The sequence below is a fragment of the Microtus ochrogaster genome, linkage group LG5 (assembly GCF_000317375.1).
Source record: "Microtus ochrogaster isolate Prairie Vole_2 linkage group LG5, MicOch1.0, whole genome shotgun sequence".
NCBI classification, from domain to species: Eukaryota; Metazoa; Chordata; class Mammalia; order Rodentia; family Cricetidae; genus Microtus; species Microtus ochrogaster.
This window is the reverse complement of record NC_022031.1, coordinates 36519420-36534939: the sequence shown is the minus strand read 5'-3', so window position 1 is coordinate 36534939 and position 15520 is coordinate 36519420. Positions and strand designations below refer to the sequence as shown.

The following is a 15520-nucleotide window of genomic DNA, read 5'->3' as shown; positions in this document are numbered from 1 at the left end:
ACACCATCAGCCTGAGAGCCCGCATCGCATCGGGGACCACTCACCATCCTGGAGCCAGGGACCCATGTAGCTGAGGATGTAGGTGGGGTCCAGAGTCTTCCTGACATAGTCTCTGAATGCTTGCAGATTCTGCCGCTGTTCAGCTGTCATTCTGTGGCTCCCCGCGAGCGATGGGCGCCCTGGCTCCCCAAAAGTCGCTTTGGATTTGAGCGCAGAGGGGACTTTTCTAGGCTAGGAGGCACCCTAGGGACAAGCGGCCAGGGCCAGTGCCTGGAAACCGAAACTGCCTCTCAGCGCTGGGGGCGGGGATCCATTAAGTTTCGTTTCTGATCCAGGGAGCCTGGGCCGCTGGCCAGGAGGGACAAAGGAACCTTGGCAACTGCCTTGAAGTTTGTGCATTGTTTTCGGAGTAGTGCGGTTTGTATTATAAAGTCCGCACAGTTCAAGTGAATTTTGAAAAATGGAGACACCAGTAACCACTTCTGCCAGATCAGCTGGGTCCTCCTGTAATCTCTGTTTTCACTTTATTAAGAAACTATCACCTCTTTTCCAAAGAGGCCATACCAGTTTGCATCCCCACTCATAGAATTAAAAAACTAAAATTGACTTGCATCCGCTAGGTACAGATAACCTTCCTTCCTTCCTTCCTTCCTTCCTTCCTTCCTTCCTTCCTCCCTCCCTCCTTCCTTCCTCCCTCCCTCCCTCCATCCCTCCCTCCCTTCCTTCACTTATTTATTACATTTTTAAGACAGGGCTTATTTATTTGTTTCTTTGTTTTTGTTTTGTTTGTTTTGGTTTGGTTTGGTTTTTGGTTTTTCGAGACAGGGTTTCTCTGTAGTTTTGGAGCCTGTCCTGGAACTAACTCTGTAGACCAGACTGGCCTCCAACTCACAGAGAGATCAGCCTGGCCCTGCCTCCCAATTGCTGGGATTCAAGGCGTGCGCCACCACTTCCCTGCCCCCCACCACGGGAGGGCTCTGATTTCTCCCATCAGCACCTTACAGTTCCAAGGGTACAAATCTTACATATGTTACATGAAATGAATTCTATGTTATTTTTTATTGATATTTATTGAGCTCTACATTTTTCTCTGCTTTCCTCCCTGCCTCTCTCCTCCCCCCTTCAACCTTCCTCCAAGGTCGCCCGTCACGCTCCCAATTTACTCTGGAGATCTTGTCTTTTTCTACTTTCTACTTCCCATGTAGATTAGATCTATGTAAGTCTCTCTTAGTGTTCTCATTGTTGTCTAGGTTCTCCGGGATTGTGGTTTGTAGGCTGGCTTTCTTTATGTTTAAAAACCACCTATGAGTGAGTACATGTGATAATTGTCTGGGTTATCTCACTCAAAATAATGTTTTCTAGCTCCATCCATTTTCCTACAAAATTCAAGCTGTTGCTATTTTTTTTCTGCTGTGTAGTACTCCATTGTATAAATGTACCACATTTTCCTTATCCATTCTTCTGTAGAGGGACATTTAGGTTGTTTCCAGGTTCTGGCTATGACAAACAAAGCTGCTATGAACATAGTTGAGATTGAGGGGCATTTAGGTTGTTTCCAGGTTCTGGCTATGACAAACAAAGCTGCTATGAACATAGTTGAGATCGAGGGGCATTTAAGTTGTTTCCAGGTTCTGTCTATGACAAACAAAGCTGCTATGAACATAGTTGAGCACATGTCCTTGTGGCACGATTGAGCATCCTTTGGTTATACCCAAAAGTGGTATTATTGGGTCTTGAGGAAGGTTGTTTCCTAATTTTCTGAAAAATCGCCACACCGACATCCAAAGAGGTTGGCCCAGCTTGCATTCCCACCAGCAATGCAGAGACAACCTCTCCAGCATAAGTTGTCATCAGTGTTTTTTATCTTGGCCATTCTTACAGGTATAAGATGGAATCTCAGAGTTGTTTTGATTTGCATTTCTCTGATGACTAAGGGTGTTGAACATTTCCTTAAGTGTCTTTCAGCCATTTTATATTCCTCTGTTGAGAGTTCTCTGTTTAGGTCTGTACTCCATTTTTTTTATTGGATTATTTGATCTTTTAGTGTCCAATTTCTTGAGTTCTTTGTAATTTTGGAGATCGGACCTCTGTCTGATGTGAAGATCTTTTCTCATTCTGTAGGCTGTTGTTTTGTCTTATTGACCTTGTCCTTTGCTTTACAGAAGCTTTTCAGTTTCAGGAGGTCCCATTTATTAATTATTTTTCTCAGTGTCTGTGCTGCTGGGGTTCTATTTAGGAGATGGTTCCCTGTGCCAATGCGTTCAAGCGTACTTCCGCCTTTCTCTTCTATAAGGTTCAGTGTGGCTGGCTTTATGTTAAGGTCTTTGATCCATTTGGACTTGAGTTTTGTGCATGGTGATAGACATGGGTCTATTTTCATTTTTGTACATGTTGATATCCAGTTATGCCAGCACCACTTGTTAAATATGCTTTCTTTTTTCCATTTGATATTTTTTGCTTCTTTATCAAATATCAGGTGTTCGAAGATGTGTGGATTGATATCCGGGTCTTGGATTCGGTTCCACTGGTCCTCCTGTCTGTTCTTATGCCAATACCAGGCTGTTTTCAGTACTGTAGCTCTGTAGTAGAGTTTGAAGTCAGGGATTGTGATGCCTCCAGAAGTTCTTTTATTGCACAGGATTGTTTTGGCTATCCTGGGTTTTTGCTTTTCCAAATGAAGTTGAGTACCGTTCTTTCGAGGTCTTTGAAGAATTTTTCTGGGATTTTGATGGGTATATTCTATGTTCTTTAACACTAATGTAAATGGAATTGTTCTTGAATTTTCATTTTCAAATTGTTGCTACCATACAGAAATACAGGTAGATTTTGTTTGCTGACCTTATATCATACAACAGAGCTAAATCAATGCCTCTAGAGTGCTGGGATTAAAGATGTGCCCCACCACCACGTCTGGCGACTTTATTTATGACTTTTATTAATTTCCATGTCCCCAGTATTGGTGCTTTTTTATTTCCTTTTCTTTCCTTCTGCAATCCTGAGGCTCTAAAAGAAAACTGATAAAAAAAAAAAAAGTGATGAGAATTGACCAACTTTATTCCTTAATCTTGCTTGGAAGTGACCAGAGATTTTGGTGTAATTCACTTTCTGTTGCTGTGATAATACAGTAACCACGTGGGTTTATTTGGCTTCCTATTTTTCAAATCTATCATCAGGGGACCCAAAGCAGGAACTCAAGGCACTGAAGCAGAAACTGTGGGGCGGCAGAGGAGAGCAGTTACAAGCTTGCTTGCTCTGCCTTGCTCAGAATGCCTTTCCTAGAGCCCAGAGCAGCCTGCCTAGGGATAATATGCTTCAGGTATGATAGGTATCGCCAGCAGCAGTCAACATGTGCCACGCAGAGGGCAGGCAGACCAGGCTGCTGGAGGCCACTCTCAGCTGAGGGTCCTTCAGTCTAGGTTTCTGTCGACTGGACATAAACTCCAACAGATGCTCTCAGTCAGATTAATGACATTTTCTTTCATTTCTAGTTTGTAAGTTTTCTTCTTCTTTAGCATGAATGGGTGTTGAATTTTTTTTCAACTTATTTTGTTAACACGCCAGATTTTATTGATTTTATTGTTTTGTTTGAGACAGGGTCCTATGTAGTCTAAAATGGCCCAAAACTCACTATGAAGCCTAGGATGACCCTTAAGCTGTCCCTCCGACTTCTGCCTCTAGAATGCTGGTATTGAAGGTTTGTGCTGACATGTTTGTCTCATTGATTGACTTGTGAAAGTTAAATAGGCCTAGAATTCCTGGGATAAGTCTCTCCTGGTGACTAAGTAACATCTTTTTTACTATACTTTTGTATTTAATTTACTAGTATTTTCATACAATGGGTCGTTTTTAATTTGTCTGTGTTCATAAAGGATATTGGTCTGCGATTTTCTTGCAATGCTTTCTGTGCTAGTGTCCTAAGAGTCTCTGTCCTAGTAACATTTTCACATGAAGTATTAACGGAGTTCACCAAGGAGACCGTTTGGGCTGGGAGTCACAGTTGTCGTATATGTTTGGATTCAATTTCTCTATTACACATAAGGCTATTCATATGGTTTTAAACCTTACCTTGAATCAGTTTTGGTAAATTGTGATCTTATTTTCAAATGCCCAAATAATTAGATGAGAATCTATTAGGCTGGAGCAACTTGAAGGCCCAGAAAAGGGGCCTTAAAAACAGAGGGGAGACAAGCTCGGGCAATCGCAGGCCTATTAGCCCCTCAGGGTGGCAGGAGGAAAGAAAAGGAAATGAAAAGCACCTAGACTGGGGACATGGAAATTAATAAATGTCATAAAGACACCATAGGCGGTGGTGGGGCGCACCTTTAATCCCAGCACTCCAGAGACATCAGTTTAGCGCTGTTCCATGATCTAAGGTCAACAAACAAAATCTACCTGTGTTTCTGTATGGTAGCAAGCATTTGGAAATGAAAATTCAAGAACAATTCCACTTACCTTAGTGTTAAAGAACATAGAATAAATTTAATGTAACATAAGTAAAACTTGTACTCTTTGAAACTGTAAGGTGTGGGCTGGAGAGATGGCTCAGAGGTTAAGAGCACTGGCTGCTCTTCCAGAGGTCCTGAGTTCAATTCCCAGCAACCACGTGGTGGCTCACAACCATCTGTAATGAGATCTGGTATACAAGTATACATGCAAGCAAAACACTGTACATGTAATAAATACATAAATCTTTAAAAAAAAAGAAACTGTAAGGTGTCAATGAGAGAAATCAGCGCTCTCCTGTGGCTGGGGGTGGGGGCACAGAGGTGGTGGCGCACCTCTTGAATCCCAGCAATTGGGAGGCAGAGGCACGCTGATCTCTGTGAGTTTGAGGCCAGTCTGCTCTACAAGAGCCATTTCCAGGACAGGCTCTAAAGCTACAGAGAAACCCCGTCTCGAAAAACCAAAAAACAAAACAAAACAACAACAACAACAACAAAAACCAAAGAAACAAATGATAAGCCCCGGCTTATAAAGCTAATAAATAAATAAGGAAGGAAAGAAAAAAAAGAAAGAAAGAAAGAAAGAAAGAAAGAAAGAAAAGAAAGAAAGAAAAGAAGGAAAGAAAAGAAGGAAGAAAGGTTATCTGTACCTAGTGGATGCAAGTCAACTTTAGTTCTTTAATTCTATGAGTGCGGATGCAAACTGGTATGGAAAAGAGGTGATAGTTTCTTAATAAAGTGAAAACGGAGATTACAGGAGGACCCAACTGATCTGGCGGAAGTGGTTACCGGTGTCTCCATTTTTCGAAAATCATTGAACTGTACACTTGAACTGTGCGGACTTTATAATACAAACCGCACCACTCCGAAAGCAATGCACAAACTTCAAGGCAGTTGCCAAGGTTCCTTTGGGTCCCTCCTGGCCAGCGGCTCAGGCTCCGCGGGTCAGAAACGAAACTTAACTGGATCCCCGCCCCCAGCGCTGAGAGGCAGTTTCGGTTTCCAGGCACTGGCCCTGGCCGCTTGTCCCTAGGGTGCCTCCTAGCCTAGAAAAGTCCCCTCTGCGCTCAAATCCAAAGCGACTTTTGGGGAGCCAGGGCGCCCATCGCTCGCGGGGAGCCACAGAATGACAGCTGAACAGCGGCAGAATCTGCAAGCATTCAGAAACTATGTCAGGAAGACTCTGGACCCCACCTACATCCTCAGCTACATGGGTCCCTGGCTCCAGGATGGTGAGTGGTCCCCGATGCGATGCGGGCTCTCAGGCTGATGGTGTATTTGTTGTTGTTGTTGTTGTTTGTTTTGTTTTATTAAATCACTCAAGCTAAAACCAATTGTGGTTCTGCCCCCCCCCCCCTTCTTTTGCTTTCTTTAGGCCAGTTTGTGTAACTAACCTAGGAACACCAGGTTTGTGTCAGATCGCTAGGGCATATTAGACTAGACAGCATCTGGGTTTGATGGGCAGGGACAGAGTTCCCGCAAAGTGAATAGTAACTTGTGGAAATCGTCTGTGAGTCTCTGGTCCTGGCAGGAGAGATTAAGAAGAACCGCTCCCCGCCCCCCACTGTAGATTGCTGTACAGAGCAAGGCTTTAGGGCAAAGGTGGAGGTGAGGGGCTCGTGAAACATGAGGACTGAGGTACACGACATACACAAAATGCTATCAAAGGATGTTGCTAACGGGAAGCCCGTAGAGGAAAACTTTCCCCAGACTCCACGTGCTTAGGGTTTTGTACAGTGTTTCACTTCCAGCTTTTTTTTTTTTTTTTGAGACTTGTTTGAGACACTTTGTAGATTGTCGTGAGTGCTTCCACCCGAGATGAGCAAACGGAGATGTCCTCCGAGGGGTGATGGGAGGCGACCTGGTGACAGTTGTTACTTTTCATTTGACTAGTCCTTGCTGTCTTTCCTGGTGTTGGACGGTGGTGGAAACTGCGGGTTAATCCTGGGCTTCTTGCTCTGCAGTCTAAACAGTTTGTTCAGTGAGGCAGAGAAAACCCCTCACTCCCAGTTCTGCTAGAGAGAAGTAGAAAAAGACACCCTAGTGACCGGACTAGCCTTGAACCCTGAGGACAGGAAACCCACACAAGACACCTCAGTTTACAAGTGGTGTGACTTCTATTCTTTTAATCTTATCATTCCTTCCTCTCTGGTTAGTTTCCTTCCCTCCCCCAAATGGTCCCCTGTTCTGCTTTCATTTTCCTCTCTCTCTCTCTCTCTCTCTCTCTCTCTCTCTCTCTCTCTCTCCCCCCTTCCCTTCCCCTCCTTCCCTCCCTCTCTCCCTTTCTTTTTCTTTTTCTCTTTCTTTTTTCTTTTGGCTTTTCGAGACAGGGTTTCTCTGTGTTGCTCCAGCCTGTCCTGGAACTAGATCTTGTAAACCAGGCTGGCCTTGAACTCACAGAGATCTGCTTGCCTCTGCCTCCCGAGTGCTGGGATTAAGGTGTGCGTCACCAAGTGTGTTCCATCTCTCTCTCTCTTTCTCTCTCTCTCTCTCTCTCTCTCTCTCTCTCTCTCTCTCTCTCTCTCTCTCCCTCTCTTCCCCGGCTAAGGAATCTTCCTTCTCTCCCAGGAGGCCTTTTCAGTTTCATGAATTTTAGGATTTTTTTTTAATCGTCTGTAAAGATGATGTGAAGATTGAGTTTTTTTATGTGGATTATGTTGATATACTACTAATTCTGCCCATCTTGGGAGATCTTTTTATCTTCTGCTATCTTCATGAATTTTTTTCTTTGGTGTCTTGAAAGGTTAGCCTGTAGTAGCCTCTCACCTCTTTTGGTTAGAGTTTGTTTGAAGCTATTGTGGATGATATCCCTTCTTTCCCCATTTCTTCCTGGGTAAGGCTGTTTGTTATTGGTATGTAGGAAAAGCTACCGTTTTCTCTATGTGTACTGCGGATCCTGCCACTCTGGTGAAAGTTTTTGTGAGGGCTGAGTTTTCTTGTGGAGTCTTTGGGGTCCTTTTAGGATTATATTATCTGCAAATAGAGATAATTTGACTTCTCCCTTTCCTAGTTGGGTCAGTTTTATTTATGTCTCTTGTATTGTTCTAGCTGAGACTTCAAGCGCTATATTGAATAATAGGAGAAGGAACAGGCACCCTTGTCTCGTTCCAGATTTTAGAGAAAATGCTCCTAGTTTCTCCTATTTAGAACAATACTGTCTGTAGGTTTGCCATTGTATATTAAAAAAAAAACATAAAGTAGCACAAATGACCCAAAATAGCCAAGGCTATTATTAACAGAAGGACAGTGCACCCCAGTCAGCTCGGCTGTCTAGCAAGGAATCAGGTAACAACAAAGGATGTGGAGGAAGCTGGGTGGCGGCGGCACACACCTTTAATTCCAGCACTTGGGACACAGAGGCAGGTAGAGCTCTGTGAGTCTGAGGCCAGCAACAAGAGCTAGTTCCAGGACAGGCACCAAAGCTACAGAGAAACCTTGTCTCGAAAAAAACCAAAAGAAAAAGAAAGAAAGAACTCAAAATCCAACATAGCACAGAGAGGCGTACACACCTGGGTCTATGTCTTATCTGTGCACTTTTTCATGTCAGCGAGGACAGTGAGAACCCCTGAAATAACAGCTCCACTCTTAGGGGAACGTTTTTTATTATAGATGTGAGAGAGAGCAAGCAGAGGTATCCGGGAGAGTCCAGAGCAGAGAGACAAGGAAGCAGGCCGGCCTTGCCATGGCAACCCTTTTGGAGCAGAGAAAATAGCAGGGGGGAAGCAAGAGAGGAGAATAGTGGGGGGTGGGGTGGGGGCAACCTGGGGGAGACACCTGATGATTCACAATGGCTGGAGATAGAACCAACCTAAAAGTCCATCAGTGGGTGGGTAAATGGATAGATGGATGGATGGATAGATGGATGGATGGATGGATGGATGGATGGATGGATGGATGGATGGATGGATGGATGGAAATTTCTAAGACTGCTTCCATTTGGAACATAGAGTTTGGGGTAACCTAAATCTGTATTCCTGAGCCGTGGTCACTGAAAATGGCCCCAGAATAAACTGTCTGTCTCTTATTCCCTTTAAGATGAAATCTATTGTTTTGTATTGTTCTTTGTTTTTTTTTCTGTCTTGGACACTTGCATTGTAGAAGTCTTTGAACTTTGGTTAGGGCTTGTTGTTTGTTTGAGGCTATTGTGATTAGTAACCCCTTATTCTGGTCTCTTTCTTGCCAAGTTTGCTAAAGACATGTCAGAAAGCTACTGGCTTGTATGTTCGTCAGAAAAAAGGTTTTTCTTCCTCCCTCCCTCTCTCCTTCCTGCCATGTACTAATCTAATTGCGCTGTCAGAGTAATGCTAGCTTCGTAGAATGTGTGTCCCTTCCCCTTCTGGTCTATGGAATATGTTGAAGAATATTTATGTTAGCTTTTCTTTAAAGGTTTGGTAGAATTCAGCAGTGAACCCGTCTAGTTCTAGGCTTTCCTTTGTCGGGAAACTTCTGTTTTATTACTGTTTCAATCTCATTTTTTGTTATAGACCTGTTTGGTTATATCCTCTTGATTAAATTTGGATGGGCTGTAAGTGGCTAGGAATTTGTCAGTTTCTTCTAGTTTGTTTTAAGTACAAGTTTTCCAAGTACCTCCTAATGATTTTGTGCATTTAATTAGACTTTTTGGTTTTTCGAGAAAGGGTTTCTCTGTGTAGCTTTGGTGCCTGTCCTGGACCTAGCTCTTATAGACCAGGCGGGTCTTGAACTCACAGAGATTCACCTGTCTCTGCCTCCCTAGTGCTGGGATTAAAGGCGTGCGCCACCACCACCCCGGTTAATTAGACTTTTTTTTTAAAAAAATAATTTATTCTTATTTTATGCACATTGAGTGTATGTCTGTGTGAGGGTATTGGGTCTCCTCAAACTGGAATTACAGACAGTTGTGAGCTGCTATGTGGGAGATGGGAATTGAACCAGAGTCTTCTGGAAGAATAGTCAGTGCTCTTAACTGCTAAGCCATCTCTCCAGCCCCTAAACCCTTTTTAAAAAAAAAAAAAATTCTAAGTTTGTCAATGTGGGTCTTCCTCTCTTTTTGTTAGTTTAGCTAAGAGTTTTAAAGTAATAGTTTTGTTTAAATAACAAATCAGTAAAGAGTTTGGAAAAATAATAATAAATGCATGTGAAATTCCTTGCCTCAGAAGCGAGGAGGAAGAAGACATCACATTTCATGTCGATATTTTTAAAATGCTGACCAGAGGTTAAAGAAAAAGATCCACAAATTTAAAGATGATTGCACTAGTCTCATTTTCTAGAAAGGGAGAAAAACATCACATTTAGTAACTTAAATAAACCAGGAAACAGAAAGTATCAAACCGGATGATGCAAGGAAGGCCCGTGCTAGTTGTGGGTTGTAGGCTGTAGGTTGTAGCCTGTCTTTAAAGAGCTAAGATTCTCTATAGGCAGAATTAGGCCTTCCTGAGACCCCTGTGGTGGTTTGTGTAAGAATGGCCCCATCAGAATGATTAACCAGCAGGGAGCGGCACTGTTTGAAAGGATTAGAAGTATTAAGACTTTTTTTGGTTGTTTATTTGTTTTTCGAGACAGGATTTCTTTGTGTAGCCCTGATTGTCCCGGAATTAGCTCTGTAGACCAGGCTGGCCTTGAACTCACAGAGATCCGCCTGCCTCTGCCTCCCGAGTGCTGGGATTAAAGGTGTGCCCCACCACCACCCGCTCCACAATGCAGCTTGTTGGGTAATAAATATGAGAGGGCATCTTATAACTCAGGAAACGGGGGTATTACCAAGCATCTCAACAATATTGTTAAATTACACATATTAATATGGATGAGCTTATAGGCACTGTTTAATGTGGTAAGAATGACTGAGAGTCCACCACACATTTTTTAAAAAAATATTTATTTATTTATTATGTATACAATATTCTGTCTGTGTGTGTGTCTGCAGGCCAGAAGAGGGCACCAGACCTCATTACAGATGGTTGTGAGCTACCATGTGGTTGCTGGGAATTGAACTCAGGACCTTTGGAAGAGCAGGCAATGCTCTTAACCACTTGAGCCATCTCTCCAAACCCCTCCACCACACATATTAATATGGATGAGGGTATAGGCAGCATCCATTTCCTAGTGACACTGTCTGAACACATGTTTAGTAGAATGAAACCTGTCCATGTAACAGTGTTAGGAAGAAGATGATAAGCACACAGTTATCGTAAACAATGCTAAGTGTCCTAGCCAGAGGCTCCACAGAGAGGAGCTTTAAAAGCCTCTACCTTGGGAAGCTGCCGATAACATCACATGGGGGCCCCAGAAAAGTAAACAGTGGGAGCTGTTGATTTCCCCAAAAGACGGGCTTTTCTCTGCGTTGAAATCCTGGTGATCTTGATGGGATTATCACTGACTTGTAAGCAGCCGTATTGGGTATGGTAGGCAGCAGGATGAGCTCTACAAAGTGCAGAGTCTGAACTGCCCAGGGTCTAACCTGGAAGGCCTTTGCTGTGTCTGGGATAAATCTGGTCGTTGTGGTAAATCAGTGGCAGCTGGTCTAAGGGAAGATCATGTCACAGAAGGCAAGAGCACAGCTGTGAGCAATAGGACAGATGTTAGGACTCAAGAGGTAAGGTTGCGGACCCAGGGAAGCTAGAAGTGACCAGATTGGTCGCTGTTGTGAGTTGAATTATGTTGGAGTGCTAATTCCAGGTAGCTCAGAACATGATCTTATTTGGAGATGCGGTCTTTGCAGAGGTAAAGTGGGGTCCTATTGGAGTAAGGTGGTATACTATGCGACTGATACCCTTATAAGATGTGAAGGCATAAAGACCAAGAAGATGCTTTGTGGAGACAGAGGCAAGGTGTAGGGAGAGACCTACAAGGCAGCTGTGGAGACACAGCGTGAAGATGGGCAGAGACTGGAGGGCATGAGGGATCCTGATGGCCACCCAGGCTGTAAGAGGCAAGGGAAGCGCGCTCCTCTAGTCCTCAATGTTAGCATCGCCCCACCAACACCTTGATTTCTGATGTACAGGCTTGGAGCTGTGCAAAAGTGTCTCCATTGCCTTGAGCTATGTGGTTTGTGTCAAGGTGTCGCTGCAGCCACAGGCAACTCATACAGATGGCTTAAGGAGAAAGATGGTCACAGGCACCAGTTAGGATGTGTAGAAAATAAATCTCAGTTTGCTAGTGGGGTTGCAAAGTTGCGCGGCTTCTTTGGAAAACGGTGTATCCATTCTGCACTCTGTTCAAATGAAGCTAGCGCAAGGCCCAGCAGTCTCACATCTATATGTGTACCCAAGAGAAGCGCGTTTGCACAAACCTGTCTGTGAGCACTGTGGCTGTCTGAATGGGCGGCCCCCTGAATATCTGAGTGCTCAGTCACCAGAGTGGAGGAACTGTTTGAAAGGACTAGCAGAAGTAGGAAGTGTGGCCTTGTTGGAGTAGGTGCAACCTCCGTGGAGGAAATGTCACTGGGTGATGTCTCAAAATCCTACACTAATCCCGGTCTCCCTCCCTCCCTCTCTTTCTCTCTCTCCCTGCAGCTCAGGATGTAGCTCTCAGGTACTGCTGCAGCACCATGCGTGAGGTCCTCCTCCCTGCCCTGATGACAATGGACTTACTCCCCAACACAGCCCCCAATTAATACGAGTTGCCACAGTCATGACATCTCTTCACAGCAACAGCTAGTGACCAAGAGAAGCGCTCGTTGCATTTCTACTTATAATACCCAAAGAGTAGGCACGGCCCCAGTGCCTGCCGAGCGACGGGATTTCATTGGCTTGTTACGTTCTTATAGCTTTTTATTAAAGGAATGATAGCATGTACAAGATGAACGAACCTTAAAACATGTTAAACGAAAGATGCCAGTTGCAGAGACCATATGCTACATGGAACCACTCACATAGATGTCCAGATGAGAGCCCGGGCGATAGCGCCATGATAGAGTACTTGCCTTACAAGGCCTGAAAAATCTGGAATAACAAAATCTTGTAAAGTTGGTTAATGGCTGTCTAGTGCAAAGGGAAGAGAGGCCAGAGTGGCTGTGAAATAGATAAAGGGCTTCTTTTTACAGTAATTCAATAGTTGGGGTGGAGTCCAGACTCTAAAGTCCACCAAGTTCTCCCCTTGACTAGAGAAAGTGTGACTATTGACAGGAACTTTGCTGTTGATAGAGACCCTTAAGTGAGAGCTAAGGCGGAAGCCTTCCTTTCCTTGCTCTTTCCAGATACCTTCGTTAAGTGTTGCAGGCCGGGTCTCCTAGTCTCTAAGAATGCACAGAAAACCACACTGGCAACTGGCTCCCTCCTTTGGAATTTGTACTCTATCTGCTATGAAAAACATTGGCTATGTGGGACCACAGTCAGAGAGTGGTTTGTTTACTTCCTAGGTAGAGTTAGCATGTCTATTCAAAATGAATACCATTTTGAAGCTAGCAATTGCTAGTGTTTCCTGGCCCCTGTTCTCACTGGTCTCTTTAGCGCCCTCTTTTTCCATTTTTCTGCTGTATTTTTCACTCTTAGCAAGAACCCAGAACAAAAGATCACAAACGTACTCTTAATTCAAGCTGCGTACTGCGTCTGCTGCACAGATTACTGATGCCATGGGGTCCCACCCCACCCTCTTAGTCCAGCCATTGCTTCCTTCTATGTAACACCCTCCACTGTGACTTCTGCCAACTGCGGAGAGCTTTTCTATTTATTTTTTCAAAAGCCTTGAACACGCTCGTTTTGCGGAGTGCATGCTCGGAGCTCTGAACCCGCTTGTGTAAAGGATGGGAAGTGTGTGTTGATGAATGAGCAGAGTCTGCTGCTTCCCAAAGCTGCTTCTGCTGTGTGGTTATGACTTCCAGCCCAGGTGGGAGGGGCTGGCCTGTTTCGCCTCCAGTGAGGAGTGGTTCTGCAGGCTGCTCACCTGTCCTGGCTTCTGATTGCAGAGGTGGTCCAGTTCATCCAGGCTGAGAAAAACAACAAGGGCCCCATGGAAGCTGCCTCCCTGTTCCTCCAGTACCTGCTGCAGCTGCAGACGGAAGGCTGGTTCCGGGCCTTTTTGGATGCCCTGTACAGTGCAGGTTGGTTCCTTCTTCTCACTCACAAACCAGAGTTACTTCACTCTGCTGAGTTCGAATGCCGTAAGGGAAAAGGGATTAATTTTGAGGCGTCTGTGTGTAGTTCGTGCCTCGTTGTTCAAGGACAGGTAAGGACCATATTCAGGCAGATGATAGAATTATCTACCAGAAACATCCACAGGAACCTACAGGATTGTTTTAACTGGGGGAGAGGCGATCGTGTTACTAGAATACCAATGTCTTTCAAGAGGAGAACGAGCAAGTCAGTTTTATAGTGTTGACACTGAGGCCCATTACGCCATGGCGCAGCTATGTGAACGTGAATGACAATCCCGCTGAATTGGAGGCATGTGGCATTAAATTTTATAGCATAAGTTGCCATAGCTATAAAGTTCCACCTGAGCCAAACTAAACACATTGTTAGGGAACCAAACAAATGCCTTGTGACCAAACGGAAGGAGTGGATAAGTTAAACATCTATATTGTGGGAATTTTAAAACATATCTATTGGAACATGAGGGGTGAAACATGTCCGTTTGCAGGCGTGATGTCAAGCACATAGCCAGGAAGAACACAAAGAGACAAATGGGGCTGCATAAAATCTGAAAATCTTTGTATATCAAAGCTCACAACTGCCAGAGTGGAAGATCAACCCGTAGAATGGGAGAAAATAATACAAATCATGCATTTGGTGAGGGATTAGTATCTATAATATATAGGATATATATTATATAACATTAGGAACTCCTGTAACTCAACAGAGGAAACCTGGTTGAAATAATAGACAAAGTGGATTGGCTGCTCAGGTGGGCTGGTAAGAGGGCTCAGCTCATGAGAGGGCTTGCTGCACAGGATTGGGTTCCCAGCACCCATGTGAAGAAGCTGGATTCAGCTGTGTGCATCTGAATTCCCAACATTCTTACATGAGATGGGGTAGAGACAGAAGAGTGGCCCAGAAGCTCGTGGGCCAGCTAGCCTTGTAAATGGCAGAAACAAAAAGAGAGACCCTGCCTCAACACAAGGTGGACAGGGAGAGCCAGCTCCTGCAGATAGTTCTCCAGCTCCACACATGCGCTGTGGCACTCCGGTGCCCCCGCCCTGTCCCACTCCTAATAAAAAGAAAGGGTTTGACATTTCTCCGGACATACAACTAGCCATCACACATGTGAAAAGATGCTCAAAGTCACTCGCCCTCAATGAAATGGGAGGGAAATCTCCAGGGAGTAACTGCTGCACCTATTCCTCCTGTGAGGATATGGGGAAACTCTAAGGTTTGTGCACTGTTTGTAGACTATAAAGTGGTATCGCTGCTGTGGAAACTAGAGTTTCCTAAAAACAAACAAACAAACAAACACCCATTGCATTATCCAGAAGATCCATAGCTGGAATTTTCCCCTAAAGAATTAAAACAAAGCTTTTAAGAGCAAATTCTGCACTCATGTTCATAGCTGCGCTTCCCACCACAGCTAAAATACAAGTCGTGCAAACAACCTTTATCCCAAATAGTATCCATCCAGGTGGTAGCACTCCCCCAGGTCATGGTGAGGCCTTAGACTCAAACGTATCTCAGCATCACAGAATGAATAAACAGTTAAAAAAAAATCAAATGTAAGGAGAAAAACACATGGTACACGCCTACAGCAGAATCCGTTCTAGTTCTCCAGAGGAAGGGAAGCTCACTTATGCTACCACGTGGGTGAACCTGGAGACGGCTGTACCAAGTAAGTGAGCCACGGTGCTGTAAGTGTTCCACCCACGCCAAACCGACTCTGAGCCATAGGAACAGAATGGTGTTTGCAGGAGATGGAGCGAGGGGTAAAGGCTTTGCTCATGGGCATAGAGTTACGGTTTTCGCACGAGGAAAACACCCTTGAGCTCCTTTTGCCATAATCAATTTACTCGACATTGCTGAACTTAGTTAAAAGTGGTTAGGTGGTAAATTTTATAATTTTTTTTAACTACAATAAAACCGTGAAGCCGGGCGGTGGTGGCGCACGCCTTTAATCCCAGCACTCGGGAGGCAGAGGCAGGCGGATCTCTGTGAGTTCGAGACCAGCCTGGTCTA

At 44.4% G+C, this 15520-nt stretch overlaps 2 protein-coding genes across 2 annotated transcripts in view; one reads left to right on the top strand and one right to left on the bottom strand.

Moving 5' to 3' along the window:
- Smim27 (small integral membrane protein 27) overlaps positions 1 to 249 on the bottom strand; it is a 26171-nt gene extending 25922 nt beyond the window's left edge. The window contains exon 1 of the mRNA XM_026786675.1: positions 45 to 249. The gene's annotated coding sequence lies outside the window, so the exon portion shown is untranslated. The remainder of the gene's footprint in view (positions 1 to 44) is intronic.
- A 5022-nt stretch (positions 250 to 5271) lies between these two features.
- Positions 5272 to 15520, top strand: part of Ddx58 (DExD/H-box helicase 58) — a 40782-nt gene continuing 30533 nt past the window's right edge. The window contains exons 1-2 of the mRNA XM_005362367.3: positions 5272 to 5674; positions 13324 to 13458. Coding sequence (XP_005362424.1) covers positions 5569 to 5674; positions 13324 to 13458 — 241 coding nt within the window. The 5' untranslated portion in view covers positions 5272 to 5568. The remainder of the gene's footprint in view (positions 5675 to 13323; positions 13459 to 15520) is intronic.